Below are 24,637 nucleotides of genomic sequence, written 5' to 3' on the forward strand. Positions count from 1 at the left end.
TTCACGATAAGCAAACTGCTCACCTTCAGACAGAGACATGATGGATTCAGTGTGGACTGGGGAATAGATTGGGTTGGGTTTTTTTCCAGTGTGGCCAAGGTGGTCATTTGTTTTACTTAACTATGCATTTTGTGTTGGTTTTGTTTTTTCTTGCTTTCTCAATGGGGGAAGAGAGAAAGAGGTAGGCAGGAGAGAAAATAGAATTAAAAAAAAAAGAATATAGGTGGAAGAAAAGTGTGTGGAGATGCACTAGTAAAAAGAGTTTCTCCCTGTTGTTCCCTACACATATTTTTTTCCAGAGGTTTTGTTTTAAACTTACAAAAAAAACCCTTTAAATTCTGCCAGTTTTGTACATTTTTTCCAAATCTAGTTTCTTTTAAAGTACCTTTGAATGGCAGTTCATTTTTCCCCTCCATTCGGTGTTTTCCAGGACGGAGCCACTGCACTCTTCCTCGCAGCCCAGGGGGGTTACTTGGATGTGATTAGATTATTGTTATCTTCAGGAGCAAAAGTCAACCAACCAAGGCAGGTAATGTTCATCCCTAGTTCTTGAATTGGCCACATTCATTCAACAGCATTGTAAGGAAGCCCAGGGCAGTGCTGGGAAACCACATGCCTGAGTCAGCCTTCTGTCTTTAAGAGTTCAAGTTAATGGTTGACTCTACCTTTGCTTGCCCTGTTTGCTTTGTGCTGACCATGTGCCCTCTGAAATCCAGCTAACTTCACAGTTCAATACTTTAAAACAGCTCAGGTGTTTGGTGTCTGAAGGTGGAGTGTGCACTCTGTCACCTCCTGTTCAAATAAATGGAGGCCACTGTGAGGTAATGTTAGGCCACGGACCTGAATAAACACAGGCCGATTCAGGTGGCCTTCACCCAGCCCAACCCTTCAGCTAAAAGACAGAGCTTGTTTTAGGATTCTGAAGGCTCCCCCTGCTTTTTCTGCCAGGGATGTTCAGCCATGAAAAAGTAGAACAAATTACATTAAGAGGAAATTGAGGCAGCAGCTCACACTCATTGAATTGGCAAAAATAATGAAAAGCAATGAAATTCAGTGCTACAGTGTCATAAGCTAAAAGGCTTATTCTTTGCTGGAAGAATTATAAAATAGTAGAATTTTTTGGGAAAGTAATATTGAACACGGAAGTGTTACACAGAAGTAATTTAAAAATCATATCCATTGACTCCTACGATTTCCATCATTAGGAATAAATCTCAAAAGTTATCAAAAAGATGTGGGGGGGAAGGGGAATTCTTCAAAGATTTTTATAGCAGTGTTTAAAATGGCAAAATAAAAAAAAACAACCTAAAAACAGCCTAAACATTTAAATAAATCATAGAACATTAATGCAATTAAGATGAACAATTATGAAAAATAAAAAATAAGTAAGGAACTTAATGATTTAATGCAAAGTCAAAGAAGCAAAACCATAAAGACATAACCCACACTAATTGTCATGGCATAAAAGGAAAAGTAAAGAAACCCAATTCTTTAAATTCTTAAAGGGAGTGACTGAAAAGTTATAATATTTTATACATTGAAATTCCTTTAAATGTAAATGGTTACTAAGCAAGTTTAATTTAATATATTGATATTTCATTAAAGTTTGCAATAAATCTGTTCTTCAAAAAGAGAGGGAATTGAATGGAGATAGGTGTAAGAAAGCACCTAGAACTTCTGAACCAAGTTGTTAACCCTTTTAGTGTCATGGATCCTCTTGGCAATATGGTGAAGTCTATGGATGCCTTCTCCAAATAATGTTTTTAAAACACATAAAAATGTTTAAAAATAAACTACATAGGATTATAAAGGAAGCCAATTATAATGAAATAAGGTTATTAAAATATTTAAGAAAAAAACAAATTCACAGACCCCAAGAACACCTGTTCCAAAGAAGTTTAAATTTCTTGGCCTATGTGAATTACACCTGAGGTGAGGAACCTTGCAGCCTCAATACCATAGGAAGACCTCTAGGTCCTCAAGTTTGGCCCTTTGACTGATTCCAAACTTCACAGAACAAATCCCCTTCATAAAAGGATTTGTTCTGTAAAACGTGGACTCAGTCAAAACGCCCCAAATAATGACCTTGAAGCAGCAGGTTCCTTACCCCTGCCCCAAAGTAACTTGCAGCTGAGACCATTGTACCACGATCAGTAATCTTTGAGGAAGAAGGGAGAATTGGAGATGAGAACTTGGTGTCATAGTTGGGAAAGAAGGGAGGTGCTACAGACTATAGTTTGGAAAGCTCAACATTGATACCAGGCAAAATAAAACCCAATGCCTGGGATATAGTCAAATGTTCAATTAATATTTGCTGAAAAACATATAGTACAGATTATTAAATGGAAGCTGCATGTTGCCAGGGGAAGAAACCTGGATTTATAATCAGAGGATCTGAGTCCTAACCTTGGCTTTGCTATTTATATGAGAGAGAGAGATGGAAAGGAGAGACAGAGAGAGAAAAGAGACTGATAGACAAAGGAGGGAGGAAGGGAAGAGGAGGAGAAGAGAGAGAGGAGGAGGAGGGAGAGAGAGACAAAGAAAAAGAAGGAGGGAGGAAAGGAGGAAGAGGAGGAGGAGGGGGAGAGAAGGAGGGAGACAGGGGTGGAGAGAGAGAAAGAGAGACAGAGAGAGAGAGAATGGAAAAGTAAAAAGACCAATGGATTTTGAGTCGGAGGTCAACTCAGGTTTAAATCCCAACTCTGCTACTTAATCCTTGCTATCCCTGTGACCTCAAGCAGCTCGTTTAACTTCGTGAGGTCTAATTTCTTCATCTGTAAAATAAGGGAGGTTGAACTAGAACCTAGTTGTCATTTATTTGACACAGAGATATCAAGTACTCAACCTACAGGCTGCAAGCTTCTGAAAACACTCCCAAATTAAGGCCTGAACTGGGTTCAAATCTAATTGGGAAATGTTTAATAAAATAAACAAAAATACCATTCAATATAGATAATGTTAATTTGTGGTTTTCTAAGTCAGTAGGCAACCCTCAGGGATCTCTCTCTATTTAAGTTTGACACCACTGGGCAAGATGACCTGAGGTCTCTTCTGGCTCTAAATCCTATGTTCCTATGAAATCAATAGTATTTGAACACCCTGAAAGAGAAGTAGTGATTCCCAGCAGAGATTTACTAGGAATAAATCATGCAGGTTAACATAACTTTGTTTTTTGACAGTGTTCCTGGACTGGTAGATGAAGAAAGTGCTGCATATATAGGTGTATCCAGATTTCAAAAAGCTATGCTTGTGGATAAGATGAAGTTAGACTGGATAATAGTATAATTATTTGGATTCAGGAAAGGCTTCGGGGAGTAGGTGGTATTTGAACTGGGTCTTGAAAATGAATAGGATTTAAATAGACATATATTGTGGGCACAGTAGCAGTGACATTTGAGGCCAAGAGAACAACATGTCTAAAGAAAAGGAGGCAGCAAATCTTAGGATCTGTATGAGGCACTGAAAAGCCTAGATAATAACAGGCCAGGTAATGGAAAATGGACCATGAAAAATGGCAGTCAGCAATATTTGATGCAGCTGTGGCCCTCAAAAAACAAAACTTGATTTCATGCAGTAACTTAGGTCTGAGAAGGCAAGCCAGTTCTAGGCAAAATTATGAAATAGATGATATTTGATTTTGATATATTTTTGCCCCTCCTTTCAGGACCCTTTTGACTTCCTCTGTCAATAATTCTCAGTGACCTCTTTCTATCTACCCAAGATCTCTCACTGGGGCATCTTTCAGTCCCTAAATTACTCACCTACTGCCCCCTGTCAAAAGTATTTATCTTGTGTCCTGTACCTTTAGGTTCCTATCCTAAAACTATATGACACTGGGTGGCAGTGAGTTCACCAGATTAACTAATCCCTACCAACATTTTGGCTAGCTAATTTGATATACTGTCCCTCCCAAACAACAAAACATCTTGTGCCAAGTAAAATTCATCCAGAATTAATTGAACAAATAAAGCAAAGAGTGTGATGGGCTTCTGAAACAAATAATTAAATGACACCCCACTTCTCCATCTAATTTAATAAAACACTGTCCGATTAGAACTCTCTGGTTTCAAATATTTCTCTTGGGATTTAGACCAATGACAAATTATCTTTGTTCCCAAGATAGCCACTGCTTCTCCAACAAGAACTTGAGAGAATGTGGCAGAGTACATAGAACACTGAACTTGGTGAATTCAAATCCAATTTTAGACATTTCCAAGCTGTGTGACTCTGGGGAAGTCATTTAACCTCTCTTGGCCTCAGTGTTCCCATCTGTAAAATGGGGATAATAATCATACCTACCTCACAGGATTGTTGTGACCTTGAAATTAGATAATATACATAAAACCTTTTGCAAACTTTATAATACTATGTAGATCTTGTCTATTATTAAGAATTCCAAGATCCTACAGTGGCCCTAACCACACAGAAAAAAAGGAAAGGGGATGTGTGTGTGTGTGTGTGTGTGTGTGGTGTGTGTGTGTGTGTGTGTGTGTGTGTGTGTGTGTGTGTGTGTGTGTGTAATAATTGTTTAGAGACTGCTTGGGGTTCTGTAAGTACTCATCTTTCCTTGTGACTTTCCGTAGAAGGATCCAAAGGGGCAAGATTTCTTTCCTACGGGATTAAGCTAGTACTCTCTGCCACACTAACAAAATCCTTGTTCTGGTCCCACTTAAGCCCTGTCATCTAAGTTTCCAGTGTGTTGGCACCATCTTTGTATTTGCAAGCAAAATGTACGAATCCGTTCTTTTAATTAAGAGGAAGCATGTCGTCATAGACCAAGCCTCAGACCAGGAGTTGGAGGACCTGAGTCCTAGACTTTGCCCTGCCAGTAAGAAGTTGTGTGACCTTGGACAGATCTCTGAATAAACTAGACCCCAGTCTTCTCATCTGCAAGATAGGGATACCTGTGCTGTCTACTTGCCACGGCTATGGCAAATGAGACAGTATATGTGAAAATATTTATATAGTGCTATGTAAACAGAAGCTGTTTTTAATTATATTAATATGGGGGGGGGCAGCTGTCTTGTTTCCAAGGTTTGAAGGAGCTCAAGTTTCTTGCAGCAACTTAAAAAATTTATTAACTAAGGGGCAGCTAGGTGGTGCAGTGGATAGAGCACCAATCCCAGGGTCAGGAAGGACTTGAGTTCAAATGTGACCTCAGACACTTGACCACTTACTAGCTGTGTGACCCTGGGCACTTAACCTCATTGCCCAGCAAAGAAAACAAACAAACAAAAAAATTCATTAGCTGAGTGACTTGGGCAATGCTGACATTATAAGGAGCTTTTCTAGGGGACATTACTTTATGAAGGTTAACTATAGAGGAAATTAATATAGTGTAATGGTGGCAAATTCAAATTAGAAGTGGGGATCACTAATCCATACATAAGAATCTCTTCAGGCTGCACATCAGCTTAGATTTAAATGTTATCTATGTTTTATTATATTTTTACTTTTTATGTTAACTGTTTCCCAATTATGTTTCCATCTGAATTAAGGCCCTGGGGAGTATTGCGGCAGGGCCTGTGAGTCCATGTCTGATACCTCTGGCGTAGTGGATGGAAAGTTGATTTCAGAGTAAGGATGGTCCAGGTTCAGATTCTACCTTTGCCACATTCTAGCTGTGTGACCCTAACCAAGTCTCTTAACCTCTCAGTGTACCAGACAACTCTCCAAGACTAGAAAAGCTGCAGAACAGCTACCGGTCTGAATTGATAGAGAAGGAGGAAAGGAACATGCATTTATTAAGCAATAAGTGCCATACAAATATTAGCTCATTTGATCCTCATAACCAGGGGATGTAGGTGCTGTTATTATCTCCATTTTATGGCTGAGGAAGCTAAGGCAAATGGTGTTTAAGTGACTTGCCCGGAACACACAGCTGGTAACTGGCCAGATTTGAACTCAGGTCTCACTGACTCTAGGCCTAGGGCTCTATGGGTGGTCACCTAGCATCTAGTAGAGGGAATTTTCTTACCAGAAATTCTCTAAACTGATGAAATCACAAGTCTGAAATAACCACAGTTACTATGGGCATATCATAGTGTTGGCTATAGTAAAATCTTCCATTAGGAATCAGAAGCTGATGGTTAAAAACTAAAGTATGTGAGTGAGGTGGCACAGTGGATAAAACACTGGGCTTCTTGAATCAAGAAGACTCATCTCCCTGAGTCCAAATCTGTCCTCAGACACTTACTAGCTGTGTGACCCTGGGCAAGTCACTTAACCTTGTTTGCCTCAGTTTCCTCATCTGTAAAATGAGCTGGAGAAGGAAAGGGAAAACCATTCCAGTATCTTTGCCAAGAAAACCCCAAATGGGGTCATGAAGAGTTGGAAATGACTGAACAACAACAAATATTAGTGTGTGTGTATGTGTGTGTGTGTGTGTGTGTGTGTGCACACGTGCATGCACACGCCCAGGCATGAACCCAACTAAAGCTGCTATATATTATGACAAATTAGCATAGCTGATCATCAACCAGCCAGTGTTTCCATTCAGAGGTTGCTGCTCCCCTCTAATGACTTATTCGGATTGTAAAAAACATTATCCCAGTCAGAGGTTGCCTTGTCCCTCTGGAACAGGATTAGGACAGCCACAGGGCAAATGTCCACCCATTATCCAAGTAACTCTACGTTAGATGAAAATTTTTTGCCAAGCTGGCTCAAGCCCTAACATGAAAATTAGTCCCTGGCACCCACCTTTAAGACCTAACAAGGGGCACATTCCCTAACACAAATGGGCAAACCTGATTTATCTATGGAAAAAGGAAACCCCTTCCCCATGCCCTAGCTTTGGGAGAGTGGGAAAGTGAGAACACATTTTCCTGCTCTATGAAAACCCAGCCTGTGGTAGAGCTTTCATAGGCAAATTATACACATTAAGTAAATTACGTGGTCAAATGTAAAGAACTCTGGCTCTGGGATTAGAAGATCTGGGTTCAAATCCCTCACCATGTTATGCCAGTGACCTGGGGAAAATCAGCTTCCATTTTTTCTTCTGAACGGTGAGAGGATTGATAGATGATCTCTGAGATCCCTTTGCTGTAGATCTATGATCCCAGGACCTAAAGGGGGGCGGGGGGAGGACGATCTATAGTCAAGCCGAATCAACAAGCATTTATTCATTAATTACTAAATATCAAGTGCTGTGCTAAGCCCAAGAAACACAAATAGAAACAGAAACACAGTACCTTGCTCTAAAGGAGCTTATATTCTAATAGGAGAAGACAGCAAATAAAAGGAAGTTAGGGGCTGAGGAGTTCAAGGTGGGGCATGGTAGAGAAAGGCCAAGAGTCAGGAAAATTCAGGTCAAGATGCTTCTTTATTCTTAGACCATTTGAGGCCTGAACCTCCTGGATGGTTTGTGGATTATTCCCCAGAGAGTATCTTCTATCCTCAGAAGTTTAAATGGCTTTGATGTCCCTTGAAAGCCAGGAGCCAGAGCCCATATTGCTGCAAACTTACAACTATGTTGGCCTTTTTTCTCCCTAAAGGATGGAACAGCTCCATTGTGGATAGCATCTCAGATGGGACACAGTGAGGTAGTGAGAGTAATGTTGCTCCGGGGGGCAGATCGGGATGCTGCAAGGAACGTAAGTAATGCCAATTCTTGTCATCTCAACACACAAGTAATGTTGTCTGTAAATGCAGGACAAACCATTTTTTAAAAAATTCATTTTGAAGGGGCAGCTAGGTGGTGCAGTGGATAGCGCACCAGCCCTGAAGTCAGGGGGACCTGAGTTCAAATCCAGCCTCAGACACTGGACATTTACTAGCTGTGTGACCCTGGGCAAGTTACTTAACCTCAATTGCCTTGCAAAAAAAAAAAAAGATCGGGGAAAGAAGAAGAGAAAACATAGCAACAAATTTACCAAGTGAACCAAAGCATATTTTGGGCAGCTAAATAGCTCAGTGGATAGAGCACCAGCCCTGGATTCGGGAGGAGCTGAGTTCAAATCTGGCCTCAGACACATAACACTTCTAGCTGTGCCACTTAACCCCATTGCCTAGCCAAAAATAAATAAATATTTCTCTTTTTTTAGGGTTAAATAAATAGATTCATTTTCAGCTTAAATGCGTAAAGACAAAAAAAACCCATTTCCATGTACACAGCACAACATAAAAAGATGATTTGGGTTTTTTGGGTTTGGGTTTGCGTTTTTGGTTGTTTGGTTTTTTTTTGAACACTGAAATAAACCTTAGAATATTGGAGAGCCATACTTTTAAATATTCTTCTGGATTTCCTGTGTAACAATAGCTTCTATGAGCCTTACCTCAGATTCCCAAAACTCAACTCTCTTCTCTGATATCACAATCAAGTAATGTTTTAGTAAATGTACAAGGCAAACTTGTTTATTTCTATGTCTTTTGTGACATTTAGGCACTACAGAGGTTTATGCTGTTTATGTACTTGAAAAATTCTTAAGGAACCTAATGAAGTGGGTAATCTTTGGCTTATGCCTTTATCTAGTAGTGCATTGTCTACCAACAGACAAGAAAGCATTTGACTCAACAGAGCAAAATTCTACCTTAATCAAGGACGCTGCAACAATTGTATCTGCCTTGCACTTAAGATCATATTGTCTTTAACACTCAGGGTAGCTGTATCACCGTTTATGAGTTTGAAGGTTCTCCATTAGAAAAACCCAAAATAGTCATGGGCGCTAGCAGAAGGGTAAATTTATTGCATAGCTAGGCAGGGTAATTCAGGCTTTCTGCAGCTCCCCCGAGACATGGGAAGAAGCCCTTGTCAGCAGTCCTTTTGAGTATAATCACTCAGAGCCTGTTTTTTATGGGGCTATTCTGGGCTCTGAACAGCCAGATGAAGAAACAACCAGCAAGACATAAGTTTTGCACTCAGAGGAACCGTCTTTCTCTTTTGCTGAAAGTTTCTGAACCCTTCAGGAGATTAGAATGGAAAAAGACCAGTAATGACATGAATAGGAGTTTTATTGTTGTCTTATCCCTCAGATTAACATTATGAAAGACTCTTTAAGGAGAAATTTACATCATAAAATCTTGTCTCTAAGAGCTGCAAGCACCCAGAATGAATGGTACATGTCTGCTGCAACGAGATGGCTACAAAAGCCATACATCCAATCCTAATCTCTCTCCTGACTTCAGTCCCACATCACCAAATGCCTGCTGGGCATCTCCATCTCAATATCTGTTGGCATCTCAAACTCAACATGTCCAAAGCAGAATTCATTATTTTTCCCCCTAAGCCCATCCCTCTTCTAAATGTTCTGTTTCTGTTGGGGAGACCACCATCTTTCCAGTCAACAAGGGTAAAATATTGGAGGAAACCAGGATTCTTTCCACTCCCTCATCGCGCCATATCTAATAAGTTAGCAAATTTTGTCACTTCCCCTCCATCCCTCTTCTCCACTGATATAGCTGCCACCCTAATTCAGTCCTTCGTTGCCTATCTGTACTAAAGCAATAGCCTCTTCTTTGGTCTTCCGGCTTCTAGACCATCAATCCTGCAATCCATCCTCCACACAGCTCACAATAATCTTTCTAAAGCACAAGTATGATCAAAAATCTCTAGTGGCTACCTCCTGCCTCTATGATAAAATACAAAGTCCTCAGCTGGGTACTTAAAGCTTTCCGCAATCTGGCACTAGCCTACCTTTCCAAACTCATTCTACTTATTCCCTTTTATGCATACCACATTCCAGTCAATCTGGGTGACATAGATGTCCCCGAATTTGCCATTCATCTCTGAGCTACCTGCCTTTGCATAGACTATCCCTCGTGCCTGGAATGCATACCCTACTCTTAGAATTCTACCTTCCTGCAAAGTGTAATTCAAATGCCACCCCTTCTTAAATTCTCTTTATCTGTGCTTCACCTGAGATCAGGGACTGTCTTTTACTTTTACTTGTATCCTCAGTGCTTAACACAGTACATGGCACAAAATAGGTGCTTAATAAACCAATCGACTGACTGACTTTCACCTATTGATGGCTGTGGGAGGCAGGCTAGAGGTAGCTTTCTCATATCTGGGTAGGACACTAGGTGGTGATCTGGGGTCCAGCTACCCCAGCTCTGCACACTATCGGCATCTAGTAATTGCTCTATGAAATCAGACCACTAGATGGCACTCAAAGCTTACTCTTGCCGCAAGAAAAACCCCATTTTTCTGCTTTTCTGGGGTCTTCTCTAATGATATAATTTAACCACATCATGATCCATAATATCTTGGCTTATAGCCAATATCATTTAAATTGAGATTCTAATCTCTCTTCTTCAACTTCAGTGACCTGAAAGGATTATTTCTTAAATCAATCACCATTTGTTAAGCACCTACTATGTGCCAGGCACTCTGCTAAGTGGGAAGATGCAAAAAAGAGTGAAAAGACAGTCCCTGACCTCAAGGAGTTTACTGGGGGAGACAACATGCAAACAAATATAAAAACAAAACCAAACCTTATAGTTCCACCTTTAAAACTTCGCACAGGCAATCTGCTGCTCTGGTTGATGCCTGAAATCAGTTGAGCCTCCAACCCACCTTTCTTCACCTGATGTGTCTTCCCAGACACACCCACAGACTGTCCTGGTCGGGAATCCCCACTCTAGGCATTCTGGTCCCCAAAGTAAAGGGTACAGGGTATCCTCTGTCTCCCGCCTCTGGTCATCACATCTACTTCCCACTGTCGTACCAGACCTGTAAAGACTTCCCTTTGCTACCTTTTCAACTGTCACTCACTGTTTTCATGGACTCTTCAAGGTATTTCAGTTGTCAGTTTAACAAAACCTCCCAGAGAGCCTATAATATCTTGGCATCTTTTTCCCACAGATCTCTATACTGTTTTTCAAGTTTCCTCCTCTGGTCCTTTCTGTAAAACACTATGGCTCTTTTTTCATGTGTGTGTGAGGCTACTGGGGTTAAGTGACTTGCCCAGAGTCACACAACTAGTGAATGTTATTGTGTTTATGCTCAGATTTGAACTCAGGTCCCCCTGACTCCAGGACCAGTGCTCTATCTACTGCACCACCTGACTGCCCTCTGTGGCTCTTTTTAAACGTTCATCTTAGGGGCAGCTCAGTGGTATGATAGATAGAGCACTGTCCCTGGAGTCAGGAGGACCTGAGTTCAAATCTGGCTTCAGGTACTGCCTAGCTGTGTGACCCTGGGCAAGTCACTTAACCCTGATTTCTTTTAAAAAATAAAAATAAGTGTTCATCTTATACTGTAACAACAGAACAAGTGTTTATGCTAAATATCCTAAGCAATTCACCTCCGTGTTTCCTTCTTTTCTCTGGTGCCTAGAAATGGTAGAAAAATGCAGAACTCCAGGGAGCCCAAGGGCACCCCCCCACTCAGTCCAGAGAAGGTTACATATGTGTACATGTGCTGTGTCTTCCCAATGGAATGTATGCTCTTTGAGGGCAGAGGCTGTTTTTCTATTTTGTTTTTGTATCACCAGCACCCTGATATTGCCTCATACATAGAAGGTGCTTATTAAATGAGATGGCATATGTAATGTACTTTGCCCATCTTCAAGTGCAACACAAATTATTATATAAGCTATTTATATATAATTATATGCAACACACGTAACATAAACATATTCATGTAACATTAACATATGATCTATAAATTATCATACAACAAATATATTATCATATTTCTATATGTTGAATATATAATATATTAATATATCTATAAATTATTCTATATGTTATTGTTATTATTTTGACTTTTTATTGAATTGCAGGAAATAATAGCTATCTTTGGGTAATTTGAGGACTGTTGCATGAAAAAGCAATTTTTTTTACTGTGGTTCAAGAGGGAGGAACTATGAGCAAAAGATGAAAGTTACAGAGGAGCGAATTTTAAGCTTAGTTATTCCAAAGTAGAATGGGATGACTGGAAAATAGTAGGAAATAGACACTGAAGGCCTTCAGACAAATAAAGGATGTGGTAAAAGAGATTTTTGTTCAGGCATTGGATTAAGTGACCATTGAGGTCTCTTGCACCTCTGAGGTTCAGTGATTCTGTAAACAAAAAAAAAAATTGGAAACCGCTTCCACGATTAAGCAATGCCTATAGCATATTCATATAATTTAATAATGTCATGAAATGATAAATATGAAGAATGTAAGGCAATATGGAAGGATTTCCATAAAGTGATGTCAGGCAAGGTTGGCAGAATAAGAATGATACACTAATGATGAATCATATTATAAACAAAGACAACAACATTTTATCAATACATGGATAGATTTGGAAGGAGATACAGAACAAATATTATTTGCTAAAATGTAAATCATACAATTTTTCCCAGTCAAAATGCAAATAGGAATTTGAAGTTTTATCTGGAAATTTATTCCACATTTTAATTATCTATTTGTGTTTCTTGAAAATTTTGCTGAGTACATAATGAAAAAAAACCATAGGCTTAGAAATGTATTTCAGAGTTAGTATGAAATTCAACAGAGTTCATTCAACATATCTATGTTGACTGATCTGTTAACTGAATGACTGATTGGAAAGAATGTCACTTGGGGGCCTCCTTGCCCTGCTGGTCTCTCTATCCTCAGACTGAAGCAGCATCAATTTCCCAAAGGCAAGGTCCCGTCTCTAAAGAATATGATGCGGGAATCTATTTCATCCTCCTACAATTCTGTCAGAGATCAACAGTATTTAATGTGCTTAATGATGGCTATCTGTTGGGAGATTGTCTAGGATGGACATTTTAAGTCTACACAACTTGCCTACCAAAAACCGTTCCCTGATTGCTAGGGTAATGCTGACACATTCTGTATTCTCCTATCATCCAGCAATGAGCTAATGCACTACTCCTCTCATAACCGGCCTTTGTCTACCTCTCTCCCGCCCCCTTAAGGATGGTACAACGGCATTATTGAAAGCTGCCAACAAGGGGTACAACAATGTCATCGAGGAACTGCTCAAGTTCTCTCCCACCCTTGGCCTTTTAAAGGTAAGATCTGAAAAGGAAGTTAGGTCATCTGCAAAACCAAAGGAGGTTAGAATGGCAGAAGTCTACATTTGGCATAACTATACATTGGTAGACCTTTTTTTTTTACTCCCTAGCACAAACACCTTTTTGGATGTGGGCAGACATAAAGACAGCATAAACATAAAGAAGAGAGAGAGAAGGGGAAGGGAAGAATTGACCAGGGAGTTCTAATACCATGTTTTCCAGAAAAAAGACAAAGCAACCATCCAAATCCCCTAAAGACAAACCCCAAACTATTAAGGATTAGAAATCAAACCGTTTCATTAAGAAGCCAATCACATTGCTGATAATCCCAGTTGCTTATGAATCTTCTCCAGAAAGGCAGATATATCCTTATAAACATTTTCTCCTCCATTTTCATCATCTGAAGTAAAAAAAGTGTTATCTATGGTTGTCCTCCATAGCCAAAGGAGGCAGACAGAACAGTAAAACATCTAGGTGGAGCAGTGTATAAAGAGCTGGCCTTGCAATGAGGAAGACCTGAGTTCAATTCCTGCCTCAGATATTGACTAGCTGTTTGACCCTAGGCAAGGAGTCTCTCAGCCTCAGTTTTCATCTGCAAAATGGGGCACCTACCTCACACAGTTTATACAAAGATCAAATGAAGAATATTTTTAAGGTGCTTTGCAAATCCTAAAGCACTATATAAATGCCAGAAGCTATTATTATCATTATTATTATTATTATTATTATAGGGCAGCTAGGTGGTGCAGTGGATAGAGCACTAGGCTTGGAATTAGGAAGACTATCTTCATGAGTTCAAATCTAGCCTCAGACACTTACTAGCTGTGTGACCCTGGGCAAGTCACTTAACCCTGTTTGCCTCAGTATTCTCATCTATAAAATGAGCTGGAAAAGAAATTGCAAACCACTCCAGTATCTTTGCCAAGAAAACCCCAAAAGACATCAGGAAAAGTCAAACACAACTGAAATGACTCAACAACAAGCTATTATTGCTGCTGTTATTAAAATTTTGTGTCTCTGAATGAGCTGTGTTACATGCTAAGGGCTTCATTAAAGATTAGTACATTTTGCATGGAATTTTTTTTAAGTTATCATACACTTTCCTTGTCATCTTAAAGCATACTAAATGTAATGAAACCTTTTCTTGATGGCTTGGTATCATCATTATAAATACCAGATACTTGGGATACTATATTGTACTGTGCTCAGGAGCTACAAAGTTATGAAGGGCTATTTCCCCTAAACTAAATGTCTCCAGATGCCTGTGTTTTTCAGTTCTCGTGTAGGCTTTTCATAGTTTTTCAATCTCTGCCTGTCAGCATTTACTGAATAGTTCCCATATATAAGGCAAGGAAGTAGGCCATAGGCATCAGAAAAGCTCTAAAAGGAAGACAGGGAAGTATAGGAAAAATAAGACTGCTGTTAGTGTCCTGACAATCTCGTTCTTCGAGCTGTTTTTATAATCAATGCCTAAATTATTTGAATGATTTGATCCCCTCTATGGTTGCTACTAACACCACAATTTTCCTCCTAGAATGGAACAACAGCTCTTCATGCTGCAGTGCTCAGCGGTAATATCAGAGCAGTCGCCTTGCTCCTGGAAGCAGGAGCAGACCCTGCCCTGAGAAACAAGGTAACCCATTTTACTGTGTCTTTAATTCCTTGAAGTGGACAAGCAGAGGCCCATATTGGACTAAAGCCATCCACCAATAGATAGTTTTCGTCTTGGAATGGCTTCTGAACCCTGGGGGTAAAGAGGCATAGCTATGCTCAAAGATGCACTCTAGAAAGTTTTCAAAATTCTTCTACCTAGTACCAATCTTTTGGGACAAATTCCATCAAGTACATTCCCTGGACATTCAGGGTGTTCCCAACTTAGGAACTAGTTATGTTCCAAAAGTGTATTTAAGTTATTTGTTTTGAAATAAGGATATATTCCACACCCCTCAATCACTTCACAAGAAATCAAGTTATAAATGGAAGTTAGGTTCCCTTCTCAAGCCTATTTATTCCATAAAAGGGACTGCCTCAGAAGGATCCATCACTGGGGTGCTATACATTTCTAATTAAAAAAAAAAAAGGAAATTTTTTTTACCATATTAACAAAATGAAATAGAAAAATAATAAAATTGGTAAGAAATAATTTTTCATTTATGTTCAAGGCTACTACACCAGGATATAAGGATGCCCTCCTCTAAGGCTTCCTTCAGCCCATCAGCCCAAAAAAGACACAGAAATGACTCCCACCTCTCCAGTACAAACTTTGACATACTCTCCAAACTGTCATAATACTTGGGAGCTTGTACTGTGCCCTGCTCAAGGACCCCTATGCTATAGTCTCTGTCCCTAACTGACCGGAAAAGAGAGTTAAGTGAATCCCTTCTCTCCCCAAACCCCAGGAATTTAAGGAAAAGGAAGGTGATTAATTTACTTCTCTTGATGGTAAACCACTCACAATCTAATTGCCGATTGAAAAGGAGTCAGCAAGGTTGGCTCAGGTCATGGTTCCAGCCAAAGCATGAGATCTGGGGAAACAAGGGATGCATTGTCTTCACAGTAGTAGATAGAATGCTGGGCTTGGAATCAGGAAGACTCATGACTTGAACTTATAAAGATGAGTCTTCCTAATTCCAAGGCCAGGGCTCTTATCTACTGAGCCATCTAGCTACCTAGGGTCATACAACTAGTGGATAGGAGGCTGTTGCCTCCTGTTCAGGGAAAAGATGATGAGGGTCTGAATTAAAGTAGTAACTGTGTAAATAGAGAGAGGATATATGAAAGACATAAAGGTAAAAACAAGATTTGGCAACTGATTGGATATGTGTGGAGACTGAGAGTGAGAACAAAGCTGATGGCGGCACCCTTCACCGTAGTAGGAAAGTTTAGAAGAGGAATGGGTTGGGGGAATGGTGCATTAGAATATAATGAGTTCTGTTTTGGGTGCACTGAGTTAAAAATTCCTACACGACATTAATTTCTATGTGTTCAACAGGTGATCCTGGACTGGAACTCAGGAGAGAAACTAGGGCTAGACACAAAGATTTGAGAAACAACTGCACAGTTGATCATTGAACCCATGGGAGCTGATTAAGTCACCAAATGAGAAAGTATAGAAGGAAAGAAGTAAATAAGCATTTATTAATCAACTACCATGTATCAGCCACTGTGCTAAGTGCATTATAAATATTATTTCATTTGATCCTCATAAAAATCCAGGGAGATAGGTGCTATTATTATCACCATTTTACAGTTGGGAAAACTGAGGCAAACACATTAAATGATTTCCTAGAGTTACACAGCTAGTAAGTGTCTGAGATAAACATGTACTCACTCTGGTTGTCATCCACGACTAAGTGTTGCATCAAACAGAGGAGTGTGAAATGAAGAAATGTGGGCCAGGCGGGTCAGTGAAAGACTGATCCGTTTATTATTCTGAGGGTCCAATTTAAATAGTGAAAGCTAACAATAATCCCCGAGGCATTCCCACCATTCTTACCCAGCCCTTATGGGCATCCTTAATTGTTCACACCTGCTTGCCATCAAGGTTCAAGGGTCAGAGTGTTCTAACACCTCCCAGGCACGGGATATTGGTGAGCCAAATATTCTGAATAAGTGAGCCCTTTAAGGGTAGGAAAAGGAAAGAGTCAATCTCTGACCTAAATTCCTTATCCCATATTAGACTCTTCAGCTCTGGCCCTCACCATCTGGTCTTCCTGACTCCACGCCCAACACTTTATCCACTGCCCCATTTAGCTGTTTCATAGAAGAAAAGAGAAAACTATCCAGGACAGTTCCTTGGGGAGATGGATATCCATGATTATTAGTAGCTAGAACAAATATAGAAATCCAGCAAAGGAGATGAGCAAATGAGAAGTGGCCAAATAGATAGGAAGAACTGAAAAAAAAATTATTATTATTTTTTGTAAAGAACTATTTGTTTGGGGTTTTTTGGTTTTGTTTTGTTTTTGAAACATAGAGAGGTGGGGTGAACCAAGAGAGAATAGTGAAATGAAGTGGAGAGATGGATCCTGGCTCCCTGTGTTTCCTGGGGAAACCCGTACAAACAGTTAAAAATAGTGGCTGTTTGGAGGAACCCATGCTCCTCCATACTCTTCCCTTACAGGACAAGGAGTTAATCCTTTCCCCTTGTGCTGATTGTCACTAAGTATCCTCTATTGAGTTTCCTAACTTAATGAATGGGTTAAAGGTATATTATGGTGCTCTATTCTGAATATAGTTTTTATGGGAGAAATATCTCCTCTCTCAGTTGATGTGGTGGGTAACTGCTGCCAAATATATATTTACCACGATGTAGAAATTGTAGTGGTAATATTATTATGCAAAGGCATAGTTTCAGGCCTCAGAGAAAACCTGAATAACCACAAAGGTTCTGACAAGGCTTCTTGTAGGGAAAATTATGTCAGAATAACAGAGAAATAATTCTTTTACATTTGGCATTCTTGTACATTCCTCTTAGGCCATAAAAGTTAAAAAGAAGATAGAAGAAATAGATTTCTATTTTTCCCTTCCCTTCCTTTCCTTTCCCAGCCATGTAGGTTGAACAAACAGCCATAATCTCATCAAACAAACTCTGTTAGATAAACTAAACCATTTAGAGGATTCACCGAGAGGCAGATTAAGGAGTATTTACATGTCAGGAGTCAGGGACGACTGAGGTTCTTCCTTGGGCTTCTTATCTAAGGAATGTTGAAGTATCTAAGTAAATTTTCCTATCTCTAGCTACAGATTTCTGATCAAGCGAGGTTAATATTAACAGAATATAGACTTTTAGTTAACCAAAATTTGCAGGGGGAATGGCTGAGTCTCAAACAATAAAAGGAAATAAAATGAGTATACATAATACACACATATATATATATATGTTTCTATGTATATGTGTATAATACACATACAAATTATTATGTATTTGTTTTGTGCAGATACATGCATACACACGTGCATGTGTGTGCACATATATTGTTTGTGTGTGCATACATATGTATATGTATATATACATATACATATAATACTCTGTACAGTTATTTGCATGTTGTCTCCTTCATTAGACTGTGAGCTCCTTGAGAGCAGGGACTGTCTTTTGCCCTTCTTTAGTTCCCCAGTGATTAGCCCAGTGTCCAACACATAGTAGGTAATAAATGCTTATTGACCTCAATGACTTGACTCATAGAAAACTATAATTTAAATACCATGCAAAATGATATCTTGCAAATGCTTAATGCTTTACATTTTTCAAAGCATTTCTGCAGAATAGCATACCTCTGTGAGGTTGTCCCAACCAAAGCACTTTGCAAGAATGCTGTCAATACAGAATAATCAGCCCCAGCTGTAGAGTCACATAATCCTGCTGTAACTTCCTTCCTCTAATTATCCACTTATAACATTGATCTGTGGAACTAACTGCCCAAAACATCATTCTGCTTAATATTTTGCTTCCTTTCCTGTTGTTATCTTTTGATGATATTAGTTATGCTTATTCATAAGCTCTTATGATCCCCATACAACTGTGAGGTTAATAAAGAGAACAGAAAACTATTATTTAGAGATGTTTAGTGATTTGCCTGAGGTAAAATAACTAGTAAGTTGGCATAGCCACAATTGAAACCCAGGTCTTTCAAGTGTTTATATAGGAGCCTTCTACCAAACCACACAGTCTCCCAATAACACAATTAAATCAATCTGTGTGATTGAATTGTAGACCACAGATCATGTGCAGTATGAGTCAATGCGGTTTACAGTTTGGACAAGACTAGGAAGACACAACTCCATAAGTAAATAACATAAGTGTTTTAGATCAATGGAAGGGAGATTATTGGGGGCAGGTTTATCAAGACAAGCAACATTGGTTGGAGTTTTCTTAACCACTGTATTTCTTCTTTCAGGCAAATGAGCTGCCATCAGAATTAACCAAAAATGAACGCATTTTACGTCTCCTCCAAAGTAAGGAAACACACAGGAAAAGCTAATTCAGCTCTTGCTTCATGGTGGCTAAGTCCTGTCCGTATCAGTAAGAAAGTAAATTTGTTCTGCAAACAATTTTGGGCTTTGGTTCTTGAAAGCATTTTGTTTAATTGGCTCACAATGCGACACTGCTGCTCCCGGGACAATCTTAGGGTCTCCACACTGTGCCGCAGATTCGAGGTGTGGGGCAGCTTCAGATGCCTTCATTCTCCCTTACAGCAGGGTTTACACACTGGCCTGTTAACTAGACTCCACTGTGTTTTAGCACCTTCATGGAGTGGAAAGAAACCCCCTTATACCATTCAGTTAACAAATTCTAAGGTGGACAGGGCTTCCAGCCCTAATCGAGGCCATATGAAATTCTGCCCCCTTTAAAGGGCCCTAAGTCTCACATTTAGCTGATTAATCACACTTTTCCTTTTGTGTTGAGTGTAGCTCTGTTAATACAAACATATATGCATATATTCATCTAGGCAAGGAGTTTCTTTTACTTCATTGCGATATATTTTCTTCCACTTAAGGATCACAGCCATAATGATTAGGAATCAGGTAAATGGCAAACCCAAATGTACTCTTGTTGAAGACCACAGATACTATTTGTCAAGAATGCATATCCTTCTCAGGTTAAAGTGTTTGATTCTAAAGAACAATTGGTGTTTTGTGAGGTGATCCTCTCCTGATTCCTCGCATTAAAATGACATCTTTGATTAAGATATGGGAGGAGGCAAAATGAATATTTCTGAAGGAGACAGTGTAGAATAGTGGAAAGAAGGCCAGATTTGGAGTCAGAGAAACTGGGTTTTAATCCAGCTCTGACACATGTTACTTGTGTGATCTTGGACAGGTAACAATCACTCTTGACCTCATTTCCTCAGCTGTAAAATGAGGGAGTTGAGACTAGTTGAACTCTAAGCTTCCCTAAAGCCCCTTCTAGTTCTAAATCTATCATCCTATGAAAAGCCACTTTAACTCTGATTCAGGGAAATTGCAAAAATATCCAAAACTTGGGTTTGTTCCCTGGAGCTTTAATTTGAGTTCTACCCTTTGGAAAATCTTTCTTAGGACAGAAGGGGACTTTCTGTATCTATTGAGGAATCTAGAACTTCTAATATCATTTTGCTTTATGCAATAGACTTTGAGGTCCTAGAATAAAAAGTAAGATGTGTTGTTACTACTACAGTTACGTAAGTTATGCCTAAATGTTATTTATTTAGTAAATATCTACCTGTGCATGGGACATGCTGATTGATTCCAAGAAAGCAATTGGGTTTTGTGTTGTTTTATTTTAAAGTTGTTCCTTTGAGGAAATCATGACTTAATGTTAACTTCACTTAATTATATTAAATGCACTTAATTATCAATGGTGTCTAATTGCCTCAGAATCAGTGCCTCATTTCACACACACATAAATCCAGGCTTTCCCTCATATGAACACAGGAAATATTGAGGATCTTTCTGTAGTTTAAAGATGTCTTTAGCTTTCTTGTTAATGTCATGCTTTGGTTCCCAGCTCATGAACCTGTATGAAGGAAGTGGTGGTTTATCTATTTTCTTCACACATTCTAAGTAATTAAGTGCATATTCAGGAGTTTTCCAGTTGTGTCCTACTCCTTGTGACCCCATTTGGGGTTTTCTTGGAAGAGATACTAGAGTGGTTTGCCATTTCCTTCTCCAGCTCATTTTACAGACAAGGAAACTAAAAGAAGTAAGATTAAGTGACTTGCCCAGGGTCACACAGCTTGTAAGTGTCTGAAGGCAGATTTGAACTCAGGAAGATGAGTCTTCCTGATTCTAGGCCCTGGTACTCCATCTACTGTGCCATCTAGATGCCCAGTAATTGATGCATTTCAATTTTTGAAGCTAGAAATTGACCCTTAAAATTTGCATTGATTAGTACTAACAAGTTGTCCTTACTAGCCCCAAGAGCAGAACTGATTTTGCCCCAGAACCCTATGAATGAGGAGCAGCATGAGGTCTCAGAATATGGCCCTGGAAGTAATGAGATCCAGGTTTCCAGTCTTTTCTCTGTCACTCACAAGCTGTGAGACTCTGAGCAAATTATATCACCTCTCTGGGCCTCAGTAAATGATCTCTAGATTCCTTCTACCTTTAAATTCTATGATCCTAGTGTCCCATAGAGACCAAAAAGCATTACTAGACACATGAAACCTGAGTAGAGGGGCCAAAAGATAAAGGAAAGAAGAATCACAGACCTAACTATATTCATTCAGATTTGTTGTCCTTGGTGTGTATAATTGATCAAATGTATCCATAAAAATCTAGAACAGACTTAAAGGCTTAAAAGAGAGCACAGTAACTTCAAAGATAATTTAACTGGAATCTCTCTTAGCTGAAGTTTGAAAGAATACTATGTTTAGCTTAAAATACTATGTTTAGCTATTTGTTATTGCCTGTAGCAGGCAAGATGCCCACATGAATCACCTTACCAAAACCTATTCTTGAAGGTTGGAGACCATTATTCGTTCAGAAACAGGTAAAAAATTCACATTTTAGGTGCTGATTTATATAACCATTGAGTTAATTCTTTATTCTGAGAACTCCCAATAAGTCCTATACACATTGATAGACAGATAGACAGACAGATACAGATAGACAGATAGGCAGCTAGGTGGCACAGTAGATAGAGTGCTGGGTCTGCAGTCAGGAAGACCTGAGTTCAGATATGGTCTCAGACACTTACTAGCAGTGTGACTCTGGGCAAGTCACTGAACCTTGTTTGCCTCAGTTTCCTCATCTGTAAAATAAGCTGGAAAATGAAATGGCAAATCACTCGTTATCTTTGGCAAGAAAAGCCCAAATGGGGTTATGGAGAGCTGGACACAATTGAACAGCAACATAACTTGTTATCCATTTTCAATGTTACAATTATAATTAAGATAAATATACTACACAGTTTGTATTCACTTTTTTTTAATTAGAAGCTGTTTTTGTTTCAGCAGCATGCAATTTGTGTGGCTAATCTAACCCTAGTATTAAATATGTAAATTGTTTTAGGCTATTAATAGATCATGAAGAGTCAACTAGGCAGCAAAATGGATAAAACCCTGAGCTTGAAGTAAGAAAAAAGCGGAGTTTGAATGCTGCACCAGTTGTGTGACTCTGGATAAGTGTCTTAGCCTCAGTTTCCTCACCTGTAAATTGGACCTAATGACAATACCTACCTCACAGTGTTGTGAGGGTCCAGGGAGATACCATGTGTAAAGTGCTTTGTAAACCTTAAAGACCTGTATAAGTGCTGGTTATTACTGTCAACTTCCTCAACATTATTATCATCATTATACTTGAATGTGCCTGTTAATTCATTACTCCTACTGTGGTTAACCTTTCAAATTGATCCTAAGCAGTTTTAAATTCAAGCATAACCTTTTCCCTACTTCTAAGCTTCAGCATCTCCCTTCAGTGAGATACTCAAATACTGGCCCTCCATCCCCACCCCCACCCCCACCCCCCAAAAAAGACATGAAAAACAGAACTGCTGACTGCCTTTTAATTATGTTTGGCCTTTTCAGTAGCTCTCCATTGTGAAATAAACCAGTGCTTTGCCAGAACTTCCTGTGTGTCAGACAACAGCATTATCAACTGTATAGTTCCCCAAGAATCTGGAAAGCCCAGTCACTGTGACTCCTTTCCCTTCCATAAATGATTCCAGGACACCCACGTGCCACTATGAGGAGCCCACGTTCTAGGCCATCCATTGGATCCAGCTACAGAATGCTCACAACCCACGATGCCAGCAAACAAGAGAGTCTTGGTCTCACTAAAATTCACCCACTCTTGCATTTTTAATTATGCAGAAAATGCTTACAGTTCTAGTGAACAGTGTTAATTTCTAATTTGATCAGCAATCCAGAAGGAATGACCCCACATTCACAAGAGTCACTAACTAACCATCATGCAAAAATAAGTTTTTTGGTTTTTTTGTTAGGCAATGGGGTTAAGTGACTTGCCCATGGTCACACAGCTAGTAAGTGTTATATGTCTGAGGCTTGATTTGGACTCAGGTCCTCCTGAATCCAAGGCCAGTGCTTTATCCACTGTGCCACCTAGCTGCCCCAAGAATGAGTTTTAACAACCATCACTAAACCAGCAAAATGAACTCAAAGTCTGATGCAGAAAAGCTCTCTTCTAAGACTAGCTTGAAACCAGTCAATGCCCAGCTAAGATTCACATTTATTTGTATAGGAACCATTTAGCTGTCTACTGCTGGGTTAGACTATGATGCTAATGAGGTTGGAGACCTCAGGGCACTTCAGTTCAATTGATCAAATATTTATGAAGCACCTATTATGTGTTGGGGGGGCAGGAGGTGTAGCTAGGTGGCTCAGTGGGTATAGTGCTAGGTCTAGTCTAGTCAGGAAAATCTAAGTTCAAATCTGGCCTCAGACACTAAATGTGTAACCCTGGGCAAGTCACTTAACCTTGCCTGCCTCAGTTTTCTCATCTTTTTTTAAGTTGGTGAAAGATTTATTCTTACAACTTTCCAAAAGCAAAAAAAAAATTGAACTACTGAATGACATAAAATAATTTTAGCTTAGTGGTTAAATTCAAGTCAGACAGATTTAAAAAAAAAAAAAGCTTTTACTCTATTAAAAAAACCCACCAGACCTCAGTCCAATGGGAAACCTAGATTCTAGCCCTACCTCTGCTATAAACTAGCAGACAGTGCTTAACCTTCCAATAAATTAGTTTACTTATTATAAAATGAAATATTTGGACTTGATGACCTCTACAGTATTTTGTCCATGTTCTGACTTGGAATTAAGACAACTAAAGATGTTTATATTCCTAGGAATTCTGAACTCTGACCTACCCTGGACCTGGTCCCTTTTTGATTTCTATGAATTTCCTGGCCTCGGCTCCTGTAGAATATCCTTAGACTTGACATTATTCTTTTTTTTAATGAAACTTTCTTTCAATTAATACAAATCTACTTTCTTTTCTACCCACCTTTCTCTACTCCATTGGGGGAAAAAAAGAAAAACTTTTGTTACATCAGTTTTCTCATCTTAAAATGAGCTGGAGAAGGAAATGGCAAACCAGTCCAGTATCTTTGCCAAGAAAACCCCAAATGGGGTCATGAGGAGTCAGACACGACTGAAACAACTGAACAATAATATGTGCTGAGTAGCTTTGCATAGTAGATAGAGTGCTGGCTTTGGAAACAAGAAGTCACGGAGTCAAGTCCTACTTCTGGCACATCCTGGCTGGGACCCTGTGTATTTCACATAGCACATCAGGGCTCTAGGCCATTTTCTAAGACTAAAAGCTGTCCAGTAGCTGCAATCTGCATTGACAAAGAAAGTTCCCTGCAACACTGAAATCACAAGTCTGGTGGGAAAAAAAAATACTCCAGATACTGGAGATACAAAAAAAAAAACCATGAAACAAGTCCTGTGCTCAAGGAAATTTCATTCTCCTAGAAGTAAATACAATGAAAATCAACATAACTACAGCAGGGAAAGACAGTTGACACCTGGGAGGTAAGGAAAGGCTTCATGTGAGCTGTGCTTTGAAGGAAACTAGGGATTATGTGAGGCAAAGGTGAGGAGGCAGGACATTTCCAAATTAGGGCACCAATTGTACAAAGACACAGGGATGGAACACGGAGCAGTACATTGAGGGAACTACCGGTAGATTTCTGAGTGCTTGAAATGGAGAATGAATGAAAGGTAGGTGGAAAGAAG

General features: G+C 39.4%; 1 protein-coding gene across 4 annotated transcripts in view; it reads left to right on the forward strand.

Annotated features, from left to right (window-relative positions):
* The window catches only part of ANKRD29 (ankyrin repeat domain 29), a 60,478-nt gene extending 40,185 nt beyond the window's left edge, over positions 1-20,293 (forward strand). For 3 of the 4 annotated variants that reach the window (XM_020968741.2, XM_020968736.2, XM_078153465.1), the window contains 5 exons: positions 431-529; positions 7,494-7,592; positions 12,855-12,950; positions 14,488-14,586; positions 18,854-20,293. In XM_020968741.2, the coding sequence (XP_020824400.2) occupies positions 431-529; positions 7,494-7,592; positions 12,855-12,950; positions 14,488-14,586; positions 18,854-18,937 (477 nt within the window). In that variant the 3' untranslated portion in view covers positions 18,938-20,293. The remainder of the gene's footprint in view (positions 1-430; positions 530-7,493; positions 7,593-12,854; positions 12,951-14,487; positions 14,587-18,853) is intronic. The other variant, XM_078153464.1, reaches the window with a different exon arrangement.
* The last annotated feature ends 4,344 nt before the right edge of the window (positions 20,294-24,637 follow it).

Source organism: Phascolarctos cinereus, unplaced genomic scaffold (genome assembly GCF_003287225.1).
Source record: "Phascolarctos cinereus isolate Bilbo 61053 unplaced genomic scaffold, phaCin_HiC Scaffold_4;HRSCAF=312, whole genome shotgun sequence".
In the NCBI taxonomy this organism is placed as follows: Eukaryota; Metazoa; Chordata; class Mammalia; order Diprotodontia; family Phascolarctidae; genus Phascolarctos; species Phascolarctos cinereus.